Here is a 22,325-nt window from a genome sequence, read left to right as displayed (position 1 = left end):
TTTTCGAAATCTCGAAGGGAGCCACGTTCACTGAAGACCCTAGGGCATACATACATTGCAACATAGAAAGTTTAGGATCTGAAGATTTGATGAACATGTACATGAATGTAATTACTGATGAGGATGGGATAGTGAAACCAGAACATAAGTTAGTTGAGGATTTAGGTTTCATAGACATCCTCCATATACCATAATTCTAAGACGAAGTCATCCGCTATGTCCTTAGCAAGGTTCATGGAGAATTTATGTGGTTGGACTCAGTATTCAAGATTACCAAGGAAGCTATCAAAGTTGTTATTGGTTTACCCTACATCGGTTCTAGACCTAACAAGAAGAAGAAAATCCCTAACAAGGAAGTTATGAGCTTAACCGACGCTACATATGACAACCGGTCACTTAGGGTTAATGACATAAAGGATAAAAATGTTAGATTTGCTAGCATGATAATTGGATATAAAGTTGGTCACATAAATAGGTTGAATTATGTATCCAGTTCATGCATTCACGGTGCACATGAGATGATTGTAAGTAATGCAAAGATTGACATTTGTGAATGGTTGAAGGATGAATTGATAGAAAATTTGGATAAGATAAAAGGTGACAAGAAAGGAACATTCAAATTTGGAAATCTGTTAGTATGTCTAATGCTTTACTTTTCTAAGGAGATCCCCGACATAGGTCATAAGGATTTGCCTATGATATTTCTATTGGAAAACAGATAAAGGAGGCAATCACCGGTATGGGAGCTAACAATGATGAGTTGGTCAAAGATTACTTCAAGAATTTCCAAACCATAATGAAACAGAGAGAAAGGATTTCCCAAAGCATCGTAGACAAATATGATAAACAAATATGTTTTGTAGTAAAGAGAGATGAAATTTGGATGAAAGTAGTCAGACCCAGATCAGTATGGATTACTGAAATGGGATATGAGGTGGACTCTCACATCTTGGAATCATATGCAAAAATAATTCTAGATGCTCCACTGAAACCATCAGAGAAAATATTTGGTAGTGCTAAAACAATTGAAAGTGATGTAGCCACGATGAAGGAGAGAAATAAAAGAGACAAATTCATGAAAGATGCTTCTAAAATGGTAAAAGAAGTTACATAAGGTTTGATGAGTCTTGGCGGTATTGCTGCTAGTATAAAAGAAGGTCAATCAAAGCAGACACTGGTAGCTCATGTTTCCCAGGTTGTTACTTCTTCAGAGATAGAAAGTGATAAAGCAGCTGAATTTAAAAGAGTTGAAAGGAACAAAAGGAAACCTTCACCGACACCTACTCCATCTCCAAAGAAGTCAAGGACACAAAGAAAGAAGCAACAGGATGTAAGAGAGCCTAGTGGTCCCAAGAAGAAGGTAACTCCTAAGAAGAAATCAAAACCTAAGGCACCGGATACTCTTACACTGGAAGAGATGATAAATGAAATCACACAAGAAGGTAACCTTAGCAATGTAAATAAAATCTACCATTCTTTCAAGGATGCAGATAAAAACACTATAGAGGAAAGCATTATCTTACACCTTGATATCTACAAGAAAGTTCTCATTGAGGTTGTAGATGACCTGGCCAATGATTTGCATTAGAGGTTAGAAGCTAAAAGGATGTCAGTTATGGAATAGGATAAGAAATTAAAAGTTGAAGCGTTGTTGGCGGTTCACCTTGTCAACTCCCGACAGGAGATTGATGAATTGATTGCAGAAGCCAACCGGTCATTTTTTGTAAGTGGTCATCAATAAGTTAGCCTTATGGCAGGCCGAGTTAAGGAAATTGCAGATGAAACAACAAACAAGTGGGACATATTCTTTGTGGAAAGAGAAAAGAAAGAAGAAATGGATAGATACAAAACGGATGTCTTTTGCAAAGGTATATCAAAAGGATAAAGGTAAAGGTAAAATTTGTAGTGTACCTAATATAACGGTCAAGGATAACCTTCCTCCACCGACACAAGACACCCCACCAATAACTACAGAGGCACTGATACAAACTGACAATCAACCAGAAGAGAAGGCAGAGGAAATAACAATAGATGAAACTAATCTGAAATCTGAAGTTCTTTTTATAATGAATGTGGACACACAAGACTTCAACATTGTCATGGACAAAGAGACTATAGAGGTAAAACAAACTGATGCTACAAATATTGAGATCTCCGAGTCACCGGTCAACATTGTTGACTCTCAAAACATTGAGATACCAGCAAAAGTTGAGAAACCTGATACCATCCCAAATGCTACGCAGCCTAACATTGAGAAACTGATAGAAGCATAAGCAGAAGCAGAGGTAAAAGCACAAACTGAAACTATAAATGTTGACACTCAGCAGAAGGTAGAGAAACCGACAGAGAAAGAACCTGAACAGAGTATAGTTGAACGACAGTCAGCAAGATAGAGAGTAAGGATAACAATAAGGTTGAAAACAAAATTGAAACATAGAGTGAACAAAAGGCAGAAACAGTGAATAAAGAAGAGGTCAATGATGGAAACAAAGAAGAAGTGGTTAAGGCAATTGGACAAGTATCTGAAGAAAAGTGTGAGATTTTGCCAAGATCGAAGGCACAATGAAAAGTATAAAAGAGAGACAAAAGAATGACAAGAAAAAACTGTATTCTCATCAATATGCAAATGATCAACTGGATTAACCAATACAATGAATATAGGCTTGCTTATATAGGCAAGGCCATATGGATGTATGAGCACACAATCATGACGTGTGGCTCAATGAGAAACAAGGGTAGGTAAGAAATACTAGGGGTAGGTAGGAGAAATAATATAATATTCCACAAGAGGTGGATGACCCACCGAATGTGGAGTGTAACAACAAAATAAGACCACAAAAGGTGGAATTTCTCCTACAAGCTATATCTCTATGTGCACACTTCCCTAAGTGTCTCAAATCCAAACTACGAAGAGATGCATTATCCTAAGTTAACTTAAGTAAAGTGTAATAATATCCATAATGAATATTTATTTACACCAACAACCCCCCCTAAAGTGCAACTTAGGGGAATGAAGACTCAAGTCAACAATGCAAGATAGGTCTCGACTACTAGGCCATGATAGGTACCCATGTACAATATGCAAATGCAAGCAAAACTATGGAATGTAATCTCTCACAAACGGAGAAAGGGAGAAAACCTAGTGGGAAAAAACTACCCCCCAAAAAAGAGATGAATGTACAAAAGACTCTCAGAGAAGAAGGACAAAACCTCAAAGAGGAAAAAGTCCCCCCCATAAGAGAGGAAGGAAAAGTTAGCTGGCCCCCCCTAATGAGACATCCCGCACCCCCAAGAGAGCTCGCAACTGCTGGAACTTACTCTTGGTGAAAGGTTTGGTGAATATGTCTACAACCTGCTCCGCTGTAGGAAAATACTGCAAATTAATGACCTGCTCCTGAATCAGCTCTCGGATATAGTGCATATGGATCTCGATGTGTTTGGTCCGCTGGTGTTGGACCGGGTTCTTCGAGATTGCAATAGTACTCTGATTGTCACAATGTAGAACTGTCGGCTGTGGAGTGGTGAACCCAAACTCTGTGAGAATATGTTGAAGCCAAATGGTCTTAGTCGCTGCATTAACATCTCCTCGATACTCAGCCTCAGTCGAAGAGAGACCAATAGCATGCTGCTTCTTGCTCTGTCAAAAAATGGGGCTTGAACCAAGGTGAAAAACTGTAACCTGAAGTAGACTTACGATCATCAAGATCACCAACCCAATTGGAGTTTGTGTAACCAACCAAGCGAAGTCCTGTGTCTGCTGCATAGTGAATCTCATAGTGATATGTACCCTGGAGGTAATGAAAGATGCGTTTGGCAGCTTTCCAATGAAGCTCATGTGGTTCCTACATGAAGCGGGAAACCATGCCAACTGCAAATGAAATATCATGGCGTGTATGAGTCAAGTAGATGAGACTTCCCACAAGCTGACGATACAATGTGGCATCAACTGGGGGAGAAGAACACTGAGCCTCAAGCTTGACTCTTGAAAGAAAGGGAGTTGGGGCAGTCTTACAATTAGCCATATGGAAGCATCCAAGTAGATCAAGAGCATACTCGGGCTGTGATAGTGTAATCCTGAAAGGTGATGTGAAATCTCTATCCCAAGAAAGTAGTGCAAAAGACCCAAGTCAGTCATAGCAAATCTGTCATGCAAAGCAGATATGACCCTGCTAATGATGGATGCAATGCTCCCTGTAATGATCAAATCATCAACATAGAGCACAAGTATCAAGTAAGATTCATCCTGTCACAAAATGTAGACATTCGGATCAGAATGACACCTGGTAAACCCTGCTGAGAGAAGAAAGGAATCCATCTTGGCGTACCAAGCCTTGGGGGCCTGCTTAAGGCCATAGAGAGATTTCCTTAGTCTTCAAACCAAGGAAGTATCCTGGATGAACCCTGTGGCTGCTCCATATAAATCTCCTCATCAAGATCCCCATGAAGAAAAGCACTCTTCACATCCATCTGATGTACAACCCAACCATGAGCTGCAACACTAGAAAGTATCAAGCGAATGGAGTTCATCTTAGCTACGGGCGCAAAGGTCTTAGTATAGTCAACACCTGGAACCTGAGAGAAACCTTTCACAACAAGCCGAGCCTTATACTTATCCACACTACCATCCGCTACAAACTTGGTTCGATAGATCCACTTACATCGAACCATCTTTCTCCCCTTAGGGAGATGGACTAAATCCCATGTGTTGTTCCTCATCAAGGAACTATACTCTTCCTCCATAGCTTGGTCCCACTCTGGAACCCCTGATGCTTCCTAAAATGTCTATGGATCGGAAGCGGTAGCAATGAATGCATGTGGAAAATCCTGATGTTGTGATTGAGTCCTTTGTGTATTTGAAGGATCCCCAACAAGAGAACCCGCAGACTCAAGTGTCTGTCGAGCCCAACGCAGTCTAGGTGGAGGTGGAGAACGAGGCTCCTCAATTGAATGTGGACCTTGCAGAGGTGTAACCCTACGAGTCAGAGTTGAAGGAGTCTCATCATCTAAATCACTGCATCACTATCCACAATGGAGGAAAGTGGAGGAGGTAGAGAGGCTAAGCTAGGATATCTTTCCTCAAAGTGAACACTCCTCTCAATGAACACCTCATGTGTCTTAGGATCCATCAATCTATATGCCTTAACACCCTCGGGATATCCAACAAAAATGCAAGGCCTACTCTGAGGTTCCAATGCCTTGCATTTCTATGGAGGTATACGAGCCCATGTTGGACACCCAAAGACTCTGAAATGTCTCACAATTGGTTTCCTACCAGCCCAAGCCTCAAAAGGAGTAATACCTTGCAAAGATTTATGAGGAACTCGATTCTAGATGTGTGTGGCACAACTGATAGCCTCTGCCCAAAAGGCAGGATCAAGAGAACGTGCATGTATCATACAGCTAGCCATTTCTTTGAGAGTTCTATTCTTGTGTTCTGCAACTCCGTTCAACTGTGGAGTGTATGCAACAGAATGCTGAAGATCAATCCCCTCAAATGTACAAAAATCCTCAAGTCTTTTGTTCACATATTCCCTTCCATTATCTATACGAAGAATCTTGACCACTTTGCCGGATTGCTTCTCCACATGAGTCTTGAAGTCCTGAAATCTGTCAAATACTTCACTCTTATGAATGAGAAAGTAGACCCAAGTGAAGTGGGAGTAGTCATCAAAGAAGGTGAGGACATAGTGGGCCTTGCTAAATGAAGGTGCTAGAAATGGACCTGCTACATCGTTGTGAACAAGTTGAAGATCTTCCAAAGCTCTCCAAGCTTTTCCCTTATCAAACTTCTCCTCGGGATGCTTGCCCATGGAACAACCAGAACATACACCCTCTGAAAAACTGATTCGAGGTAGACCTGTGACCATGTCTTTAGTGCCGAGCTGCTGAAGATAGCGGTAGTTGAGGTGACCAAACCGCTCATGCCATAGCTTACTTTCTGAATTCGAATGAGTAAGCAAGGCCCTAGAAGGAGAACTTGGCACAAAGTGGGAGAATGAATAAAGCCTTGAGTTGTCAGTAACTTGTCCCACTGCTACCAAGGCATCATCATCAAGTTCCTTTACCACAACTGAATCAAGTGTAAACTCAACCTTTTTCCCATTCTCATAGTGAGTGATTTGGTAGATAGAGAGAAGGTTGGTAGACAAGTTAAGAACATAAAGAACATTCTTAAATGTTCCATCATCCATGTCAACTAAACCTTTCCCTTCAACCTCTACTTGTGTATCATCACCTATATAAATGTGAGGTACCTTAGATGGCTCCAATGAAGAAAACTGCTCCTTTGTAGAACCCATGTGATAAGAGGCACTCGAGTCAAATATCCACTGCTGTGAAGAACCTGTTGTAGCCACAAATGCTTGTCCTTTTCCCTTAGACTGTGAGGAATAGGAAGGAGATGAATCCTTAATTGTGTAGGCGGATGGCAAGTTGATGTTGTTTTTCTTAAGAAGATTTTTCAACTCATCAACTTGCTTGGTGTGGCATCAATGCTCATCATGACCATACTTCTTGCAATATGCACAAGTTGGTTTATCCTTCTTAGGTGGAGCCCCCTTCTTGGAAGAGGATGAAAAATCTCCTTGTGATGGAGAGGATGATTGCCCTTTTTCTTGTTGTGGCTTTGACTTAGATTGTTTCTTCTTCTTGTTGGAATCTTTGCCTTGACCTCCTTGACTCCCTTGATTAGCCACCAAAGCCTTGGACTTTGAAGACTTGAGAAGCCCCATGTTCAACAACTTAGATTGTTCCAATATCAACATTTATGTGAAAGCATCAAATGAAGGCATAACGTAGGAACTCCCCACTACCAAATGATGAGTTTGGAAGCTAGACACAAATGCTGCATATTCTGGTGCAAGCTTGTCCAACAAGTTGAATATCAATTAAGCATCCTTTTTGTCAATTCCACAATCCTTAAGCTTTGCTCTTAGCTCGTTTGCTTTGGTGACATAATATTGGATTGTATCAAAACTCTTGGGATCTAAGTTGGTGAGCTCATTGCCAATCTTGTAACCTCTGATTTCATCAACTTGACCATACAATTTATGAAACATATCCCAAGCATCTTTGATTGTAGTAGACTTCTCAATATGAAAGATGAGGTTATCTGATACATGCTTATGAAAAGTTCCAAGAGTCATGCAATTCTTAGTGAGCCATTCTAACTGAGCATTAGGATCAACATTAGGATCAGGTGGTGCTGCTATTGTTCCATCTATGTAATGCATGAGACCTTTTTCCATTAATTTGCTCCATACTTTAATTTTCCATGATGCATAATTATGTGGAGTTAAAGGTGGAAATTTATGATGACTCATTGCAACAAAAATGAAAGAGCACAAGGAAAGAGAGGCACAATCACACAAGACACCCCCCAAATTCACTCAATCAAAGAACCCCCCCAAAAGTGATGATTTGACACTTTATACTTAGTGCGTGTACAATGAGCCACTTGAAAAAAAAGGCAAAGTGGATTTTTGATTTCAATTTTACATTTGTCTCAATAAGGCCAAAAGAGACTCAAACTAATAATGCAAGAGATCTAAACTAAGATCCAAGCAATTTACAAGTACCAAGTAGGCCAAATAAGACCAATATCTGAAAGTACAATTTCCACTCAAAATCTTTGAAATCTGATCATAGATTATGAAAGTAGACGAAAAATATGCACTTTAAAAAAAATGACACTTGAAAAGGAGGTCGTATGAGCTCAAACGAAGCCTTTGAAGTTATAGAATTGAGGATTGGACAAGTACAACTAAGAGAATCTGAAAATTCCGAAAAAATTGTGCACCCAAATCAGAAAATAACCACACCACTGCGAAGAGAATGAAAAATTAGCCCAAATCAAAAAAAAATTGCACTGAAAAAGGAGCAAAATTGAGCAAGTTATGGGCCTCCAAAGTTGACCCAAAAATCCTAACTGCTCAACGAAGAGGGGTCTAAATTTTTTTCAAAAAATGTTGACAGGGCACTGACTGAGCGACTGACTGTGCGCTGCTGACTGGGTAGAAGGTACAGACCCGCAAATTTTTTTTTAAATTTTTTTTATCTTTTTCAAAACTGGAAAAAAAAAATTTCAGATTTTTTTTTGAGATCCAAAAATTCGGTACCGTACTGCCCGAGTTGGGCAAAAAATTCCTCCAACACCCAAAATTAGATTTTCACCAAAATAGGTCGAGTTTATACTCGATTTTTATGGAAATGGCCTCTCGAACGCAATGGTGAGGTCGAAAATGCTCTAAGATGCCTCCAAAAAGTGTTGTTCCTCAGATTTGAAAATAGAAGCCTTCCAAGATGTCTCCAAAAACCAATCAATGAAGCCTCAATGGCTCTGATACCATGTGAGATTTTGCCAAGATCGAAGGCACAATGAAAAGTATAAAAGAGAGACAAAAGAATGACAAGAAAAAACTATATTCTCATCAATATGCAAATGAGCAACTGGATTAACCAATACAATGAATATAGGTCTGCTTATATAGGCAAGGCCATATGGATGTATGAGCACACAATCATGACATGTGGCTCAATGAGAAACAAGGGTAGGTAAGAAATACTAGGGGTAGGTGGGAGAAATAATATAATATTCCACAAGAGGTGGATGACCCACCGAATGTGGAGTGTAACAACAAAATAAAACCACAAAAGGTGGAATTTCTCCTACAAGCTATATCCCTATGTGCACACTTCCCTAAGTGTCTCAAATCCAAACTACGAAGAGATGCATTATCCTCAGTTAACTTAAGTAAAGTGTAATAATATCCATAATGAATATTTATTTACACCAACAAAAAGAAAGTTATTGCTGAGCCTAGCACTTCCACCATGAATTTCAGGCCTACAAATGTGACTGATGTACTTTTGGATTCAATTAAGAGGATCACATATTGCAACGCCTTAGCATTCAAGGCCATTGATGATACATTACCTATATTGAAAGTGATTGCACCAACTTGTAAGATAGATCATATTGATGGATCTTTAGGTAAATTGGACACATTGTCCAGATTCATTGCTTCAAATATGCTAACTGTAGATAAAATTAATTAGGAGAATGTTAAGGAAAGGGTGAATAAGGAGAAAAGTGAATTCTTTGATAAGACTATCAAGGATTGTACTGAGCACATTGATTCCTTATTATCGGTACTTAATTCCACCATTCTGGAATATAAAGAATTGTATAAGGAAGCATGCAAGCCTCACAACCTGATAGAAGACATTGAGGAAGAGATAAAGAAAACACAAAAAGAGATTGATGATATAGCAGACAATATGATAGGTTCTTTGGAATTTACATCAATTTTTGATCAAGAAATGACAGTTTTTGAGGAAAAGATTGAGAAACTAGAAAAAGAAAAAGCAAGGATAAGAATGAAGGCACTTGAGCTAAAAAACAAACTTGGTCCTAGATTGGACAACCTTATAACTCAGCAGATTGAGCTGTCTAAAGAAACAATTCAAGGAGAAAGATCACCAGAGCAACATATGCATTATTTGACTGGTATGATCCACCAGACTGAAACCATTATCTCTGACAGCACCAAATTTATGCAGAGTCTTAATCTGATTTTGATGGATATCTTTCAAACTGTACATAACCGAATATAGTCTATGAGGTAGAATTTTGAATTCTTTGATTCTTTTTTACATCCTTTGTCATTGATGTCAAAGGGGGAGTAGTAGTATGGAGAAAAATGTACAAAAGAGATCATTTTCTCAGGGGTAGCATTCCTCTTTTTTGATATCAGTTTTTGGACTTCATTTTTGGATATCAGTTTTTGGATTTTTCTCATGAGTGTTGCCATCAATGTCAAAGGGGGAGATTGTTGGCATTCTACACTCAGATGAGAATAGTTGATGTTGTCATTGATGGCAACCAATTGGTAATATGGTTCACAACTTACACCGGCAACAAACATCATCTATCGGCACCAATAGCTACACAACAAGATTATTCTCACCAACACCTAGTCTACATCAATAGAAGATCTTACCGGCACCCCAGCCGACATGGAAATTATATTGTTTTGTATTGTAATTATATTGTATAGCCGACATGATGTAATGTAAAGACTCATATATGTATGAGATCTTATAGGTCAATTTGTAAGTGACATAGGTATGCGAAAAATGTGATAGATATGCGAAATATGTATAGGTGATTAATGCAAGTGGATTATGAGAGCAAATATCTGTATATGTATTTTTATGTAATAATTTTGATGAGCAAATAAAAGCAAAGCAGAGCAGAGAGAAGAAAGGTTTATGGCAGAGGTATTTGACAAAGCTTAAACTGGTACTGAATCAAGCATTGTAGATGCTATTTTGAGTAGTACATTGTCATTGGATTTAATCATCCAATTTTGTAGTCAACGTGACTCCCTTTTTTTAGCAGTGAGCTCTAGGCTATTGGCCTTCCTGCATGTGCAGACCCCTATTGTATCAATAATATTTATTCATATTGGCCAGTGAGTAAATATTATGGGTCACAAATCCCACCGAGGTTTTTCCCCTACTGGGTTTCCTCGCCAAAATATCTTGTGTTATGGTGTGCATTGATGTTGTCTCTCTTATTTCTCTTTATTTCTTTATTGCTTGTTTACGAGCACATTAATTTGGATTGTAAAGTTGCAAACAAGTTTAAATATTTCACAAACCGGTTAGAAATTGATTCATCCCCACCCCCCGCCTCCCCCCCTACCCCCCAGCTCTTAGTGTCTTTGGGACTGATCAAGTATCTAACATCTTTCTAATATTTAGAATTTTTAGGACTTCCTTAAATCTCCTCATCTCCCTGCGGGTTCTCATCTTTGGAATAATATCATTAAGGTCAGGGATGCTGCTCTCAGTGGGACCTATTGGAAGCTGGGGAATGGCCAGAGCATTCTCTTTTGGGATGATTGCTGGATTGGTAAAACTCCACTGGCCTCTGACCCTGTGATTGGAGCTTTTAGAGATGCTTGTGTTGCTTCCTTTGGGCTGAAGGTGGTTGACTACTGGGCTAGCGGTAATTAGGTGGATCCTTCTATTATTAACCCTACCCTAGGGTCACTGCAATCTACTTTGAACTCTTTTACTTTGGAGAATGTTAACTTTGAAGATGAGCTGATATGGCGGTCTTCTTCAAATGGTAAATTTTTAGTTGCTTCGGTTGCATATCATTTGGATCCTCCCATTTCTTGGTGGTCCAAAGTCTGGATTAAATATTTGATTCCTAAAATATATATGTGCTTTTGGCTCCTTTTCCTAAACAAAATCCTGACCACAAATAATCTCTATAAAAGGGTTTTTTCTATACCTAACAGATGCTATCTTTGTTTGAAGGAAGCTGAGTCTGTTGATCATCTCTTCTTGCATTGTTCCTTTGTGGTTGACATATAGAGTCAAGTGCTCTGGCGATGAGATATATGCTGGGTTTTTCCTACTTCAGTTAAAAAGTTCATTTTCATTGGAAGACACCTACTAAGAACCACACATTACAGATTTTGTGGTCCTTTGTGTTCCCCCATGTGGCGTGGGGTATATGGAAGGAGCGAAACAATCGTATTTTCAGGGAAGCATATCTCCAATAGGATATTGTCTTCAGAAAAATTAACTGGGCCATCAATGATAATCTTTCTATTCTATGTCCTAAACCGAGTTCCCATAGCAGTGTGGTTTGCAATGACTATGAGTCTAGGGTTGCAAGGTCTTGGGAAATTCACGCTAATGTTTCCTTGACTTTAAAGCCCAATTCTAAAAACAGAACTAACCAGGGTTGGAGAAGACCACCTCAGGGTTGGGCCAAAATTAATTTTGATGGGGCGGCCAAAGGAAACCCAGGGCCGACACGATATGGGGGAGTGTTGCGAGATCATAATGACAATCTTGTTTTTGCGGTGGCACTCCTCTTGGGAATTCAGACTAACCACCTTGCTGAAGCCATAGGAGCATAGCAAGGACTCAGTTTAGCTAGAAAACATAACTACAAGCTTGTGTGGGTGGAGGGTGATTCCAAAAATATTATTAACTATCTTAAAGGTCTATCAAAGCCCTCTTGGAATGTTGAAGTATGGATTAATAAGGCTATGTCAATCATTAACTCTTTTGATCAATGCTTCATATCCCATGTTTTTAGAGAGTCCAACTATTTGGCCGACTACTTAGCTAATAAGGGAGTGAGAAGTACTAGTCAAATGAACTGGACCAATGACGATAAATTGGACACTGAACTCTATATGCTTTCTCTTCATGACATAAGTCAAGGCAGCTAAATTTATGAGTACTTTTGCCATCATAACTAGATATGTATCTAGAAAGATCAACCCCTTCCTGCATATGGCATGTGTTTATAATGGTCAATGTCATTATTGCATAATTAATTCACATGCTTTGTGGGTCGATATTGGTCTCATTTGAGATTTCTTTCTCAGTCTGAAAGCCATGAGTTTCTTCAGTCACAGAGTGAAGAGAAGAATGGGTGGGGCTAGGAAGATGATCGAACCTCCAAGATGTGTGTAGCTCAAGAAGGACAAGAAAATATGGAGGCTCCTGGAGAAAGGGGGTGTCACCCCTTATATTGAGAGGTTAAAGGGGAGAAATAAGGATGTGGTGGCCTATTTCGAGAAGCATTGGAAAGATGGCACTATCACTCTGCATGGGCGCAAGGTGCTAATCGATGAGAGTTTGATTGCACATGTCACTGCCCTCTTAGCTGATGGGATGCAATTTTACAAGGACAAAAACTACACGGAGTTGGTGGTACAAAACTTCCCTAAAAATGAAGAGGAGAGGGCCAAGATGGTGAAGAAAACAACGAGCTACTACGACATCTCTATCATCAAGGAATTATGCGTGAAACTCCTCAAGGTAATAATGGAATATTTCACTCTTGATGGGCGTTTCACTAGGGTTTATGGACATCACTTTGTGCTTCTAAATCACTTCTGTCATGGTGTCCCTTCCTTTTTATTTGATGTCTGCCTTGAGGGCTAATTTTAGGGACCATAAAAAGAACCTTGTTAAATTCCCTATCCTCCATGAAGGGCTTCTGGTGCTTATTGACTCCCATTTTCGTGCCCTCCCTGCCCCATCTGATTATATCCCTACATCTTCTGAGGATGACACTAGTGTTGGGGAGTCAGGAGGTGAGGAGTCCAACTTGGACTCTGAGGCGGATTGTCCTCCCCCTCATAAAAAAACCAAATTTGAGATTTCCCCGAAGGCTAATTCTTCTTTGGGTAAGGGTAAGAATATGTGGAAGTAATTGGTTGTTTCTTCTTCGTCCACCTTGGCTGGCAAGGATTCCCATGTGACTAGTTGTAATAAGGCTAATTCTGAGGGCTCTATGGGTGGTAATAGGGCTTGCATGAAGCCTAACAGCCAAAACCTTGAGAAGCCCTCTCTGCCGCCCCCTTCGCCACCTCCGCAAAATACCACCAAGGACCTTCATGCGAAGAGTGCGGAGCTGAGTGATAAGAGGGATGACTATGACAATATTCTGGGAGTGGCCAGGGACCATGCCATTGATACTTTCAGCATGTTCAAGTGGCTCTTTCACGAGCTTAAAGAGGTCAGACTCAACCAAAGGGCCTTGGGTAGCAAGATGGAAGCTATTCCCGTGGTCATTGCTTAGGAAAATCAGAAAGGTAATGGGCAATGGACGAAAGATGAAAAGAAATCAGTGGTGGACTGCATCAACATAACAACTGAGGGCATTGATAAGATGCAAAAAAGATTTGAAGACAGGCTCACCCATGTGGAAGAGAACTATAAGAAAATTCAAGCCACTCTCATGACAATTATGACCAACAATCACAAGATTGTCATACAAACGACAAATGCCATGAATGCCATTGTGAATAATCTTGACAAAGTGCAATAGGAGAAAGTTTTGATCAATATTAGTGATGATAATGAGAAGAATCAGGCTGATCAAGGTCCTTGTAAGTGGACTCAGGGCAACATGAAGAAAAAAGTTGCGACTCAGAGCGTGGATTATAAAGAAATGAGGATGGCTGCTGACAAGGTGAGCTTGCTGGAAGTTGAGGTCGCTAAGACCCTTAAGAGCCTTATGTAATCGTGCTGTCTTTTATGTATTTTTGTATTTTGTGTTCTGGTTCTTTGCTGGTTTCTTGGCTGCTCTGTGTATTGTCCTATCTTTTGCACCTGTTTTGTTTTGGATCTTCTAAAGCTTTGATTTTAAGCCTTTTATAATCTTCTATGTAAAAAGTTTCAAGATCCTTCAAAACCTATTTTTGCCTTAATCCAAAACATTTGAAATGTATATAATTTTAGATATAGTGTAAAATATATTAAATGTGGGGAGTCACATGAAAACAAGTAGATTTTGATGGTTGTATTGAAAAGAGCATTTAGGTTAACCTTGGAAGTTGTAATGAAGCAGCTATAGGGAGATTGATTAGGGTTCGCCACATTTAAATAAATTATTCTTCGATAGGGTTTTGTTAATTTTCCCTGCGGACTCTTACCTTTTTTTTTTTCTTCGGTATAGGTGATAGAAAGCATGATGCAATCTGTGTAGAATCTTGAGGTAAGTCTCTTGCCATTGTTTGGTATATCAATTTTGTTTGCTGTGAGTAGATGAGGCAGATTTGATTTGGTTTGAATCTCATTTAAAAAAATCTGCTGTGGTAGGGTTTCGTAATTTTTCCTTGCAAATTCTGCCAATTTTTTCTCACCAGCATCGTTGACAGTACGACACTTCTTTTCACTTAGATCAGTTCTCTGGGAAGTCATATGCTAATTTGTTCTGTACTTGCACATGCTGGTGCATCAGATGCATTTCCCCAACTATTTTATCCTTCCACCCAATACATCATTTGCATTTTTACCTTCTTTGATATATTTTCCTCTCATCGGCAATATGCGTTATTATATTTTGCTTTTGTTCTGAAATATATTCATCTCTGTACTTCTCCTTCATATTGATGCTTCTTTATAAAACATTTCGCCTCCCCGACATTTTTTTCTCCATGGTCCTCAACTATACAATTAATGTCTTACACTAGCTTCGTCACATGCACACAAACCAATAGCTTTAGTCACGGGAGAATTACAAATGAGATCTTCAAGTAGATGAGCCTATTCTTTACTTGTATTCACTCCTTTCGTTTATGTTTAAGGCAGTCTCTTATATCATTAATGCCATCCCCTCCTTTTATATATTTTCTTCACCAAGGACTTCTCCACTGCTAACAGACATTGGCTTGCTTCTCCTCGTCTTGTTCATCTTTGAATTCATCATGGGCACAATCGCAAGCTTATGTGTTACGGGTTACCTCTTTTTCAAACTTTATAGAGCATGCCCACCTTTTTTCCATCGAGTTGTAACACAGTTCATCTTTCAAAGGATAAAATCATCTTTCCCTGTTTTAGCAAGTTTATTGTTTTTCTAATGTTCGCATTGACCTCTTTGCTCTCTTTTGTCCTCTTCTCTTTTATTCTAAGTTGTCCATCTCTTTCTACTAGATGATATTCCATTCCCTCCAAACTTGTTGATCTTGACCATTTTGATTCATGTTCACATCTTCTGCTTACCCTGATTTTAACCCTCCTCTTTCAATATTTTCACCAAATCAGGGTATTCTTTGATTAACTTGGTGGAATGCAACTGCCAAAGTGCGTGGATCATATTAGATATTAAAAGAGTCGAGAAAAGAAGCTCCTGTTTCATTTTTTTCCTATATTACATTTTATATGCTTTCAAATTTGATTTATATTATCATCATTTGACAATAAAATATTTCATGCTATGTAGTATGATATTCTTGATTACATAATGCAATTCCGTCCTACAATTTTTGACCTGTATCTTATTTGTAATTTGTAGAATATATTTATCTCAGTTGATTTCTGCAACAGATAAATAGACCTCATCTCTAATTTACCATATATATATATATGTATATTTTTAAGAAAAAGAAGATGTTGAACATCTTTTGAAGAAACCACTCCGCACCACTTTCCATCATTTCATGCCTGTTTCCTGTTGCCAAAACACAGCCACATAGCTACAAGACTACAAGTGCCCTACAAGTCTTCGTCATTCTGAGATAAGTATTGGGACTGATAATGAATAGCCACAGCCATACATCTTTCTATAGAAGGATTTAGAAGGTGGAAAACTCAAACTTGTAATCACTACATTGTGTCCATAATCTCACAAGATGCTTTTGTCCTCACGAAAAGGGTGTAAGCGTTACCATGTCTGGATGACTTATTTGTTATTAGCAATTTTTACAATCCAAGATAATATTGTATCAGTACCATTGTGCACACCCATCATATGAATTGGCTGGAACTAATATGATAGCATGGAGACCCTATAAGACTCAAAAAAACCGGCAAAGTCCCAAGTTGAGTCAGAGGCGTGAGCATCCCAGCCATGCAATCAGTTGACTCATCACTCTACAAATTAGTATTGTACAAGATAATATGCAACATGTGCAGGATGCATTTTTCTTTATTGTATAAAAGAATTCATAACTGACACAATTTTGCTCTCTTCAAGCCAAACAGTCAATTGAAAATTGTAGTAAGACATGTTTCAAACATAATTCTTAGAAGAAAAGTTCAAAAATGGCTTTCAAATGACATCCTGATGCCTCCCTTTGGGGTCATATCCTTGCATTTATCCATCTTCAAATGGCTATGTTACCATGTACGCCCAAAACCCGCCTTGCACTGTACCCTGTACGGGTTCGCCCAGCGTGCGCTTGGGTGTGCCCAGGGTCCTCTCTCTTTTCTCATTTTGGCATTTTGAAGGGCAGCTGATATATATTATAAATTTATATCCATGACATATGACATAATATTGAAATTCTGACCTATAAATTGGCATTTAATATTAACTTCATCACTACCATTTTGTCTTTTGGCATTGATATCATCTTCATCAAATGTATTTAGTATTACAATTCTGTATATTTCTTCATATAATATATAAGGATACGATAGTATTGACAGTTCGGCAGTTTTTTCACTTGGGTATATATAAATCTGAATCAATAAACTGACCAAATCCCTTATGTTTACTACCACAATATACATTGTTTAGCCAAGCTTATTCCTCACGATACAAATGTTTCAAATAAATGGATAATTATGACTTTCACAAGTTTAGTCCATTCTTACAATGGATAGGCCTTCAAAATTTCAAATAACCAGATGAGATTGACATTGTTGAATATTCTAGTTAATTATTTGCAGTTTATTTTGATTTCTGTCTGCTTTGGATTATCAAATGCGCTGTGCACTCACACCAATAACCTATAATGAGCTAGATAGCAATTGAGTGATGGGAGAATCCTTTAAACCAGTGATGAAAATGCTAATGAGTTTTGTTGAGACATGAACCAGCTAGGACTCGAACCTAGGACCTTCCATACGCTGCTGGAGTGCTCTACCACTGAGCTACTGGTCCCTCTTGGACCAGTCCATCATCAGTCTGGGTGTGGCTTATTTCCAACACCAACACCCCCCCTTAAGCCACACCTCTCGTGTGCTTGGGGCTTCTAGCCTGGACCTGGCTTTGATACCATGTTGAGACATGGACCAGCTAGGACTCGAACCTAGGACCTTCCATACGCTGCTGGAGTGCTCTACCACTGAGCTACTGGCCCCTCTTGGACCAATCCATCATCAGTCCAGGTGTGGCTTATTTCCAACACCAACAAGTTTCATAAGGCCAACACAATTGCATCCAAAATCAACAATGTATGGAGTGGGATATGTTTTCAATATATTAGAGGCTTGTATCTTCTAAAACAATAGAAAATATATAGTTATTGGTTTTAGCCAAACTGGTGACAGAATTAGTTGATTTCGTGGACAAAAATGATTAATTGGTGGATCCGTCAATTGGTAATAGGAGGAGGAATAAGTTTGAGAGCAATGCTCAGTTAAATATCATTCTTGAAATTCCTTGTTAGTTTTTGTGTTATACTAATTAATGTTATTTGATTTTGGATTGTATAAGAATATAGCTTATAAGTTATAAATGAAACCGATGTTTATCACTTTTGGTTTTCCAATTATTCAAGTCAAGGTGAATTTTTGTCAAAGTATTTTTCTCAGTTGAAGTCTTTTGTGGGCAGAGGAGATAACTTGGATTGTTTGAGAGATAGCGAATCAACTCAGCAAAGATGAAGGTTTTAATTCTTATTCAAATTCTTTTGTTTTCAAGGGGTATTGTCATCTTTATTGTAACTTATCTGATTTTTTTGTTTGGTTTTCATGGGGATGAATGCAGTTCAACATAGCAAATCCCACCACTGGATGCCAGAAGAAGCTGGAAATTGACGATGACCAAAAGCTGTGAGTATCAATAAATTTTTGAAGTTTTTCTGGTATTTTAAAAACTTCATTAGGATCGTAAAATGAACCTGTAGGATATTGTTTTCGTAATATAGTGGTAGGGTACCCTTCTCGATAGAGAGGCAGAAGAACAAAGAACCATCTCATCCTTATGCATGATGGATGGTGTTATGGCTTGGAGCTTGTGTCTGTTGTATTGTAAATGCCTCAAAATTTCAGCCTTGAGACCCAATTTTATTCTCTTGGCTTTGGTTGCATTGCTTTGAGAATCACAAGGATTGTGGCATCATACTTAATGATGATGTCTCTGTTATGGTCACCACTTACTGGTCATCTGGCGTAAGCTAGATTTAGTTTGCATGCACTGTTATGCTATCGATTACTTATTCCTGCAGAATATTTGAGGTGTCCTGGGGACTTCATTTTGATCTCCATAATCAGGGAATTAGTAGTAAGACATATAGTATTTTGTCAATCCGCTAGGAGCATTATATGTTTGCATGAGTATGAAATGGTGAATGATGAACAGGTACTTATATAATAGGCTGCAATTTAAAAAAAGTTGATCATGATGTCAGGATTTTATATCAATATTCTTGATTTGGTATTTTTTTATGTGTTCTGTATGAGAACTATGGTTTCTGTGCATGGGTTTGTTGCAGATCTGTTTTTAATGTTAATTTTTAGTTGCTGCTATATATGCAACTACACTAACTTAGTCTCATGGATGGCTGTGGTGGAAAGCTTGTAGGCTTTCACTATTTAGTCCTAGGTTACCGGTACGTCAAAGTTTTCCCCCAAATCCGGTACGATACGTGTCTGATTCGGATTTAACTAGGAATCTATGTGGAATCGGATAGGGTTCCTCGTTTTTGCTCCTGAAACGCATCTGCATTTTGACCCACGAAACCCGATGCATCTGATGTCGACGTGGTGATTCCATGGAGTTTTTTTGACGAATCTGCATTGTGCACGATTTTCAAGGGGTTTTTCATTGACTTCGCAGAATTAAATCGGGTTGTTTAAACCCTAAAACGCATTTTGCTTGTCTTTGGCGGACAGAGAAAAGGGCATGTGCACAGGAGCGATGGCAGGCACAGAGAAAGTGACGGCACAGTAAAAGCGACGGCACAGAGGAGACGCATAGGAGTGACGGCATAGAGGTGCGACGGTAGACCAGCGACGGCAGACCAGGAGACGCACAGAGCAAACTAGTTACTAAAATAAAAAATGTTTGATATGTTTCTATAGTTTTGTTTGTTTATTTTCATTTGTTTGTTTATATTTAGAATCATAGATTTTATTGATGGAATGGATATAAATTTATTAATTAATGATTTATATTTTAATTTATATAAATAATAAATATTTAAATTTTATTTAATGTGAAAATAAAATATTAATTACAAAATAGTTAAAATAATAATAATACAAATCAAAATTAAATATGATATTTAATTTTAAGTTTTAAATTTGTAGTATTATTATTTTAAATATGAATATTTTAATTATTGTGTAATTTAGAAGTTTGTAAATATTTATATATGTATATATTTATGATTTTTATTTTATTTTTTGTATGGAAGTACCCAACAACCCCCCCCCCCCCCCCAAAAAAAAAATTGCCGTACCGACGTACCCCCGTACCCGTACCAGCAACTTATCTATTTACTTAAGACACAGGCTTAGAGAGGTGTAGATTATGTGTACCTAAATGGCTACTATAATGTTTTTTTCTTTGTCTTTGATGTAGCCTTGAGCTTAACATTGTTTTCTGGGGCTTGGATGTGTGTGTAACAAGCTATTTTGGTCAATGGATTGGTATAAAATTGCCTTCAACAATGTTGTTGAATGAGTTTAGCTTTTACTCGTTACTTATACAGGTTGCTATTGTAATACAGGTGGTTGTCTCCATTCTGTTTATTATCATGCCTTTTCCGGATAGATTTGACAATAGATGTCAGATATCATTTACATGTGACATGGTTTTGGATAATTTCAGTGTGTCATATATCATTTACATATGATATGGGTTTTGATAATTTCAGTGTGTCATATCATTTACATATACATTTAATATGGGTCTGGACAATATCAGAGAGTGCAGAAGTAAATGAGTATCATATTGTTGATATTATCTGAAGCTTGAACTAAAGTCTTGTTCTTTTCGTATTTTGTATCAACAGGCGTGCCTTTTTTGACAAGAGGCTTTCACAGGAGGTCATCGGTGATTCGCTGGGAGATGTATGTACCAGTTATTTGGTTATTGTTATGGGCAACAAATCTTTGGCTTCTATTAGTGTATGATTTCTCATGCCCGTTTTTCAAAATTTTCAGGAGTTCAAGGGTTACATCTTCAAGATTATGGGAGGCTGTGATAAGCAGGGTTTCCCAATGAAACAGGGGGTTCTTACTCCAGGCCGTGTCCGGCTCCTCATGCACCGAGGTGAAGTTCCAGAGACAAGTCTCCTATTAATGTAGAGTACTTCAATTTATTGATTCATGGTCATACCAATAATTTGATGGTTTTGTTTACAGGCACCCCCTGCTTTCGTGGATATGGAAGGCGTGATGGAGAACGCAGGCGTAAATCTGTTCGAGGCTGCATTGTCAGTCCTGACCTTTCTGTCTTGAATTTGGTTATCGTGAAAAAGGGTAAATATTGATTATTTCTATATTAAATTGTTTAATTGTCAAGTTTTCAAAGTCATTGATTTTTATGGAAGTTTTTGCATTTTCCATTGAAATTTTTTTGCAGGAGAAAATGATCTTCCTGGTCTCACTGATACCGAGAAGCCAAGGATGCGAGGGCCCAAGAGGGCTTCAAAGATTAGAAAATTGTTCAATCTTTCCAAGGAGGATGACGTCAGAAAGTATGTTAATACATACCGTCGGACTTTTACATCTAAATCAGGTTAATATTCTTTTCCCCATCTCCACATAATTTTCGTTTTAAATTTTGGTTTCTGTCCAGCAAAGAGTGAAGTTATTTTTGTTTTCCTCAGAACAAATTGGGTTTGAAAGAGCAGGTATGGTGATTGATAAAAATTTGTTTGTTACCTATTTTTATCCCAGGTAAGAAACGGAGCAAGGCTCCAAAGATTCAGAGGCTTGTAACACCATTGACTTTGCAAAGGAAGCGCCGAAGAATAGCTGAGAAGAAAAAGCGAATTGTCAAGGCGAAGTCTGAGGCAGCTGAATATCAAAAGCTGCTCGCTTCAAGGTTAAAAGAACAACGTGAACGCCGAAGTGAGAGCTTGGCCAAGAAGAGAGCAGCATCATCCCGCCTTTCTGCCGGATCTAAACCATCAATTGCTGTGTAATTTTTTTTTTTTTTTTTTTAAATGTTGTTGAGGCTATTATTATAATAGGCATTGTAGACTAAGTGCAATGGCAAATTGAGGACAGAGGCAAGCAGTAGTACTTGGTTGTTGGCTACAATTTGTTTTGGTATGATGATGAAAGCTGTGTTGAGAGTATTTATATATTTTATAGAAAATTTTCCCATGGAAAATACATTTTTTTGCATTATAAGAATTTTTTTATAGTTTATTATATTTATCTTTGTTTTAATATTTTCTAATTATGATGTATGCCAATGCTACATTTGGAATGGTTGGGGTTATATTCCCAGAAAATCTCTCTGGTTCTTCCGGGTAGTAATGAAAATGTTAAGTGCATTGTCTCGAAATATTTTCAAGAATCTTAACTAGAGTAGAACTATATTTTAAGGTTTTGGCATTCCTACAAATTGGTCCTTTGGCTGGAAGTTTTGCCCCGGTTACCTCGGGGTACTTATTTTACTTTGATTTACAGAATTTATGCCCAAGTACTTTCTCGTCAAAAAAAATGTAGAATGAGTTATGGATCGACAAGTGGCTTATATTTTAAGGGGACGAAAATTGTAAGGCTCAAGTAATGGATTCGTAATTTTTAAATTTTTTTTTGTTTAATTGATTTATGGTGATCCAATTATTTTCTTCGATGTACCAATTTTTTGT

The 22,325-nt window shown here is 38.2% G+C and overlaps 1 protein-coding gene across 2 annotated transcripts; it reads left to right on the top strand.

Annotated features, from left to right (window-relative positions):
* Positions 1–14,381: 14,381 nt before the first annotated feature.
* Positions 14,382–21,852, top strand: LOC131073262 (small ribosomal subunit protein eS6). 2 transcript variants are annotated; one of them, XM_059216453.1, is made up of 9 exons: positions 14,389–14,539; positions 17,368–17,658; positions 18,105–18,158; positions 18,260–18,324; positions 20,511–20,568; positions 20,662–20,770; positions 20,863–20,979; positions 21,083–21,238; positions 21,400–21,852. In XM_059216453.1, the coding sequence occupies exons 3-9, from the start codon at positions 18,153–18,155 to the stop codon at positions 21,645–21,647; spliced, it is 759 nt and encodes a 252-aa protein (XP_059072436.1). In that variant the 5' UTR covers positions 14,389–14,539; positions 17,368–17,658; positions 18,105–18,152; the 3' UTR covers positions 21,648–21,852. The 2 variants fall into 2 exon arrangements, with proteins under 2 accessions (XP_057865654.1, XP_059072436.1); XM_058009671.2 differs by lacking the exon at positions 17,368–17,658 and having other exon boundaries at positions 14,382–14,539.
* Positions 21,853–22,325: the final 473 nt, after the last annotated feature.

This window comes from Cryptomeria japonica, chromosome 2, assembly GCF_030272615.1.
Source record: "Cryptomeria japonica chromosome 2, Sugi_1.0, whole genome shotgun sequence".
Taxonomy (NCBI): Eukaryota; Viridiplantae; Streptophyta; class Pinopsida; order Cupressales; family Cupressaceae; genus Cryptomeria; species Cryptomeria japonica.
This window is presented reverse-complemented; position numbering and strand designations above follow the sequence as displayed.